Source organism: Macadamia integrifolia, chromosome 10, assembly GCF_013358625.1.
Source record: "Macadamia integrifolia cultivar HAES 741 chromosome 10, SCU_Mint_v3, whole genome shotgun sequence".
Lineage (NCBI taxonomy): Eukaryota > Viridiplantae > Streptophyta > Magnoliopsida > Proteales > Proteaceae > Macadamia > Macadamia integrifolia.
The window spans coordinates 28,153,857-28,160,982 of record NC_056566.1 but is presented as its reverse complement, the minus strand read 5'-3'; the positions used below and the strand labels follow the sequence as shown (position 1 = coordinate 28,160,982).

Here is a 7,126-nt window from a genome sequence, read left to right as displayed (position 1 = left end):
ATTTTAGATCCGAGATGTAACCATTATTATAATTGATTTGGTTCAATTCAAAGTATTCGATCTGGAACTAGATTCGATTATCGATTTCGATTCTGATTTGACACCCTTACTTATCATAAGTACACAACCATGTGATCCACTCTCTACCATATATCCTACATCCTCCCATTGACTAATACTTCCATTACATAACTTAATATTGAAATACTAAATTAATACATATATATATATATATATATTAAATAAAAAACCACATAACAATAAAACAATTCTATTTTAAGTTTAACTCTTTTGTAATAAAATAAAATTTAAACCTAAATAAACTGTTTGGATAAAATAAGAAAACTTGAAAAAATAGTTTATAAATAATTTTGTTTTTAACACTTGAATCGACTTATTAAATGATTCAATTTTAATTTTACCTATTTTTTTTTTTGCATAGAACTAAACCATTCACATCAAAATCAAACCGTTTAACACCCCTAGGTAAGGGTGTCAATTCGGTATGGTATCGGTATTTGGTACGATACAAGCCATATATACCCCATACTGATATCGTACCGAATAGTAATTCGGTATAGAAACCTCATATCCATACCATGCCAAATTTGTTCGGTTCGATATTCGTTATGGTATCGGTACAGTATAGTGTGTGTTTTTAAGTCATATCTCATACTGATACCATACCGAATAGTGACTCGGTACATGAACCTCATACTGATACCGTATCGAATTAATTCGATATGGTTCGGTATTGATAATTTGGTATGATATCGATTTCGGTTTTTGGCATAGATTGACACCCTTACCCCTAGGTTGGGGACTGCCGAACTAGTCTAAGAACACACTTTATTAACTGAAAAGTCGAGATCATTTACCAAACAGTTCTGATTCCAAAAAGTACAACTGTTTAGTAAATGGTTTGATTTTAGTTCCAATCAAATAAATATGAACCGAGTCAAATCATATCATATACATCAAAATCGAATCGATTAACACCCTTATAATCCTCCCCCAAGTTGTCATGAATCTCATGCTTGGTCATTTATGAAACATACCACCACTACATCGAAGCTTGCATCACAACTGTCATCATAGAAGTAGTTAATAACGTCCATGATCATGTCTTAAGATTAACATGGACGTGTCAAATTGAGAAACCAGCCCTTTTTGTCTTTTTCTCCCTTGTGACTGAGTTAGTTATTCGAATCGGCCGACATGGGCCGACTTCTTGACCTTTTTGGCTTAGAATGGGAACCTAATGGTAGTCCACATGTGAATTATTGATAGGAAATTTCTTATAAATTCTCCTACCATGGTTCTCCTCATCAGTAAAGAACAAAGGTGGAGCCTAGCTAGATGCATTTAATCTTGCTTAGGATTCTCATTGCTAAGGCGGCCTAGCTAATAAACACATTATTAATAAATAATTAATTAAATGATAATCAATACTTTTAATTAAGCATCAGGGAAGAGCTAACCGACCTTCATGGAAATGGGGATTTTATCTAGAATTTATTGCTTGAATTGATTGATGTCAACAACATAATCAAGTACCTAAAACCTAATCTAATTTAAAACTTGGTTGAGAGGAAAAGTTGAGTTAAGAGGCAGAGTGGTATTGTCGACACGATCTATTGAGATTCAGTCCTATGTCGCATCGATTTGTAGAAAAAAAAAATTTGGGTAGAATGTGTTGGTTCAATTTTGAAAACAGTCAGCTCAAAAACTAATCCAAATTAAAACTTCACCTATAGGTGTCAAACCCTAAATTGAACCGATCGAACCGATAGAACTCAATTGTATAAAATCAAACCAATTTTTATTGAGCCAGATTCAGTTTAGAGTATTATCACACCACTCAAAAACTATATCACAACACAAAACCAATCGAAAATGATGAGAAAACCCGAAAATTAGAAAAACCCATGTATTATTTATCATAATTTTAAAAATTTATATATGGTAAGCCGGATTTGAATCGAACCAAACCCAATACCAAAGATAAGAGGAAACCGAACATTCTCTTATCCGGCTGGTTTCATGTTCGCCCATTATCAATTTGAAACCGATTCAACCTGGTGGAATCGGTCTGACCTGACCTTTTGACACCCCCTACCTTCACCCTTTGGAACACTTCTCCTTGAGGACCTTGACCCTCTTTTGTACAGTTACACCCCACTTGCTCTAACCAGAATTGATCTGATCCAACCATATTCAATATATATAAACCAACCTTAACTATCAGGGCTAAACATTTTTTGGCTGAGAATAATTAAACCATCCGGTTGGGTTCATTTGTTGACCTTGTATGTTCTTGGTTGTTGACATCCTTTTTTTTTTTTTTTTTATCATATTCTTTTCTTCTTCTAGTTCTTCTTGGATTTTGTTTTCACTGAATTTTAAGGGAATATTTTAGATATGGAACAGAAAAAGTGGATCCCTACCCTTCTACCGGATAACCCAAAATCCACTTTCTCCACATCACCACAGATGCTACCATGATCAGCAATCATATTGAACCAGGAGACAAGTGGCTTCCCATGATTGATCTAAGGAAAGGGCATTTTTGTCACTCCAAAAAATACAAGTGTACTCAATGGATCTAGTTGCAACTTTTCATTCCATGCCATTTGTAGCAAAGATCAGTAAGGACCCAAGAGAGAGGTCATCATAATGTCAAAAGTCACCAAATGATAAGGACCTAAGGGGTACTATTAGGGCATCCAACCATGACCTAACTAACCATCTTTGTATCATTGTAAGACTTTATCCTTTCTAATTTTTCTGATTAAACAATCCAATCCACTACCCTTCACCAGCTTTTATAAATAAGGCCTCTTGGCAGATCTTTACTCTCAAGTCCACACTCGGAGCCTCAGTCTATCTTCTTCCCAACAAAACCCCTTAATCACTTACTCATATTGTTTTGCCTCTTTAGAGCCTAAGTGTTCAGTGTCTTCTCCAAAACAAAACCCTTCTCACTCATATTACTTTGTCTCCTTAAATCCTATTATTTTCTTCACTAGCTCCCATTAGCCTCTGCAACTACATTTTCAGAAAAAGATGGATAGGGTGACTAAACTGGCACCACAGAAGGCAGTGGTGATCTTCAGCAAGAGCTCATGCTGCATGTGTCATACCATCAAGAGATTGTTTTATGAACTTGGTGTTAGCCCAGCAATTTATGAGCTTGATGAGGAGTCCAAGGGGAGAGAGATGGAGTGGGCACTCATGAGGCTTGGGTGTAGCCCTTCTGTACCTGCTGTGTTCATTGGAGGTAAACTAGTGGGTTCAACCAATGAGGTCATGACTCTCCATCTCAATGGATCATTGATACCAATGCTCAAAGATGCTGGTGCTATTTGGCTTTAGCAACACACTCCTCTCACTGCAACTCAAGTTCTTATAAAGAATCAACTCATGAGCTCTTTTTGTTAACAGCTAATGATCTTCGGTCTCCACTCCACTTTTTTTTTTCTTCTTTTTTCTTTTCCATTTTCTGGCCTAGGTAACTGTAATCTTATGAGAAGAAAATACCATATGAAAACAAACTGATGCAGCTTGTAATGGCTTATATCTTTTGCCTAATATAGTTACAATTTTCCTTTCTTTATCATTGGTTTCCCATGCTATTCTCACTTTTTCTCTTCCGCTTATATCACTTAAAATAGGGATGAATACAGGGGTAGAGTATATTGACATCTTATACGTCAAGCCAATTAAGAATAGAGAGAGAGAGAGAGAATGTATTTTAGTAGCGTCAATCCATCATTCAGGTTGGGGCCCACATGGTTATTGGTCATCAAAGATAGAGAATAGTATGTCAATGATTGTGAGAGAGCATGTACTACGGGTGACGTGCCTCATGTTTTTCCAATAATTGAAAAAACAAGGGAAAAAACCTCATATATTGTTAACAATTTAGTTTATGTGGATTACACCAAAATGTGACATTTGGCTTATTCAGGTAATTCCACATCTATCAAACGATCAAACTGATTAAATGATCCCTCCACAACGCAGTAATAGGAGACAAGAGTGGATACCATTCCCGCACCATGGGTGGCAAAAAAAATTTTTCCCATTTTTTAACACAAGAAAGCAATAAGAAAAATGAGGATGATGTCAATACTAAATTTGGAATATTAATGTTCTCATGAGCAGATATTCCCTCTGCCTATTTCTTTTTAGAGCCTTTTAGGATTCTTTTGGATAGCCACGAATTAGTTAGAGACAAAGAATAGCTTTAACCTTAAAGAAATATTTTTCCAAAATGTTTATATTAATTCTTGTAAATCATGTAATAAAATAATCAACTAAGAGAGAGAGAGAGAGGACACCCTGGGTGTAGTTCCACTAGTCCAAAAGCGTTGTGCGTTAACAGACATCTTCAGTTCGAGTCTCCTCAAGACTGATCTGTTACACGGGTTAGGTGTGAGTCATGTGACTGCTTGTAATTGGGGTTTACCATTGGACCTAAACCGTAAAACCAGGTAGATTTAAGGGATTCCTCGTTAGCAGAGAGAAAGAGAGAGAGAAGGTGAAACACTAATTTGCAGCTAGTGTAATCTCACGTTAATCATAGATCACAGTAATGAAAAGTGGATTTACAATACTTTAGTGAAGAATTATGCTCCATAAGGCACTTAAAAGTTAAAACACTTTTTGTATATGGAAGGAAAGAAAGGTACACATTTTTATTCGCAAAGGGAACAATATATAAAGATATTTAACTCTTTTCGTACATGCATGAGAAAGAATTGATGCATGGGTCCATGTAAGCTATATCATCTTTTTTTCTTTTGTGTATATATCTTTGTGTGCTGTAGCTGGTTTGGAAGGTTTTTCAATTCCCTCAGCTAAAGGGCATGGCAGTTGATGTGGGAGACAAAAGCTGGTAAGTGACTTGCCAATTGTTTATAATTGAGTCCAAATGAATCAGTGAAATTGAAAAACTCAGAGCCAATTATAGATTAATTTATCCATGCCATCTTGATCTTGTAGGGTTAAATATAGAAAACTTTTAAGGTTTCACGCGAAAATAAAAATCTCATATCCGATGTGGATAGCCAGGTGTGAAGACTTATAAATTATTCGTGCATCGACTCCTTTACAGCTAGCTTTAAAGGTGAATTCTGCTCGAATCCCAATAAGTGGTATGAGGGCTACGACGAGTAACTCCATTGTGCCACCGAGGATGATGAAAACCCCCAAAGAAATATCTCAATGAGTGAGTCATAGAATATACTGTTCAATACATGGGTGTCCATTGTGATGGAGTTAATGGGTGTTGTTCCTTTTTCTTTTATTCTTTTTTTTTTTTCTTTTCTTTAGGTGGAGGGGGGCTTGCAATTATACCCAATAATTATTTTGTTTCTTAAGAAAAAAGGTCCATCATTGTAGAGGATCTCACTGTGGCAGCAAACTTGGTGAATCTCAAATAGTTTAGCCACTTAAGAGGGGACATGTTCTTCATTTGATTCTATGGTGAAAAGTTCATACATATCTGTAATTTTTGAGTTTCTAGTAATATAAACTTTTTTCAATTATGAATCAAATGTAGTAGAATTTTTATTTTTTAAGAATTTTATTTTATGCATTTAGTATAGAAAAGAGAAACTAGAGATTAGAGAGGAATCCATCACGAAGACACAAATTGACAGAGATACATAAAATGGAAGTAGAAAGAATTTATTATAAAACAAGAAATCAGTCAAGGATTTGACGATGGGAGAGAGAGAGAGAGAGAGAGAGAGAGAGACTGGGGAAAAACGTTTGTGCTTGTTATCGGCATCGACCGCCGGTGTTGGAAGTGGTAAGGTTGCATAGGGCGGAAGGGAGATATTGCGGAATATGGAAGATGGGGAGAGAAGGTGAAGTTGTGAAGGTCGAATTGTTAAGATAATGGGAGACTCGGGAGTTCTCTTTAGTGTTGGCTTGGTAATACACCATGCTTGGAATCTACGGACAAAAAATGGGCAACCCAATAAAAAAGGGCAACCAAATAATAAAAATTGGACACCAGACTTGTTCCCTGTTGACTTATCAAGTTTTATCAAGTCTTCACGACTCTTGATTAGGTTCCTTTATTTTTTGAATCGACTTAGATAACTCACTTAAGATTTTTTTTATTTTTAAAATTTTTTGTGAAAATGACTTAGCCAAGTTAAACCCTAATTTTTACCTATGCTATTGAGTGAAATTAGTTTTTGTTTTAAGGTGGAATTAAGGAAATGAGTTGACTAAATGTTGAGAGTTTGGACACAACTGGTGTGTGTGTCTGTGGGGTGAACGAAATTTAGCTGCTGCCCAAATTGCAGCCAAAGAAATGGAATACAAAAGGATGTTTTAAAAAATACAATAATCTAAGAGGGTATTTGTGAAATCTAAGGGGAAGTGAATTATTCAATTTCTTTGGCTGCTAGCAGTAGCTGCAACCAGAGTAGCAGCCAATTTTTTTCCGGTGTTGGAGGGGGGCTAGGTCAAGTTTTTGAAAAGCTAATCTCAGCCCAAAAGGTCATTGTTTCCAGCCTTAGGGTGAAGTCTGAACCAATCCAACCTTGGTCTGAAAATCCCAACACAAGCCCAGCCCATCTAGGCTCGGCTCAGCCTGGCCATTTAAAAAATACACATGTTTTATATACACTATATATTTATTTGGAAAAAAAACTAAGCACACTGCCTGTGTGCCGTATATTGGCAGATGCTCTCTCTCTCTCAGATGATCCCTGCCCCTCCTGTATGATGCCCCATTCAATAACCCCATTGATGCCATCCACTAGTATGCAGTTAGCAAGTGGCATGCCCATCCCCCTCTCATATTTTATTATACATAAATGGAGGGGAGGTTTGAGTCCTAACCTGCAAATGGCAGCCCAAGGCTTCTCAAGGACAACATCCTAGCATATCTTTTGAATGGGCATACTGTCATTGGGCTGGGCCAAACCCATCTCTCAATTTAGCCCAGTATTGGGCAAGGTTTTTCAACCTTATCGACCTATAACAACAACTGACTAATGCAGTTGGTGAGCTATGATGTGCAAAAATTTCATACTCACTAGGAGGTATGAACCTACTTTCCTCCCTACCTATCCACACGTGTACACACACACACACAACAAAA

At 36.5% G+C, this 7,126-nt stretch overlaps 1 protein-coding gene across 1 annotated transcript; it reads left to right on the top strand.

Moving 5' to 3' along the window:
- The first annotated feature begins 2,875 nt into the window (after positions 1-2,875).
- On the top strand, positions 2,876-3,616 carry LOC122092444 (monothiol glutaredoxin-S10-like). The gene has a single exon (XM_042662766.1). It carries the CDS (start codon positions 3,067-3,069, stop codon positions 3,373-3,375), a length of 309 nt encoding a protein of 102 aa, XP_042518700.1. The 5' UTR covers positions 2,876-3,066; the 3' UTR covers positions 3,376-3,616.
- The last annotated feature ends 3,510 nt before the right edge of the window (positions 3,617-7,126 follow it).

Bases quoted from the DNA above. Each gene is read 5' to 3' on its own strand.
- LOC122092444 (XM_042662766.1), top strand. From the start codon at position 3,067: ATGGATAGGGTGACTAAACTGGCACCACAGAAGGCAGTGGTGATCTTC.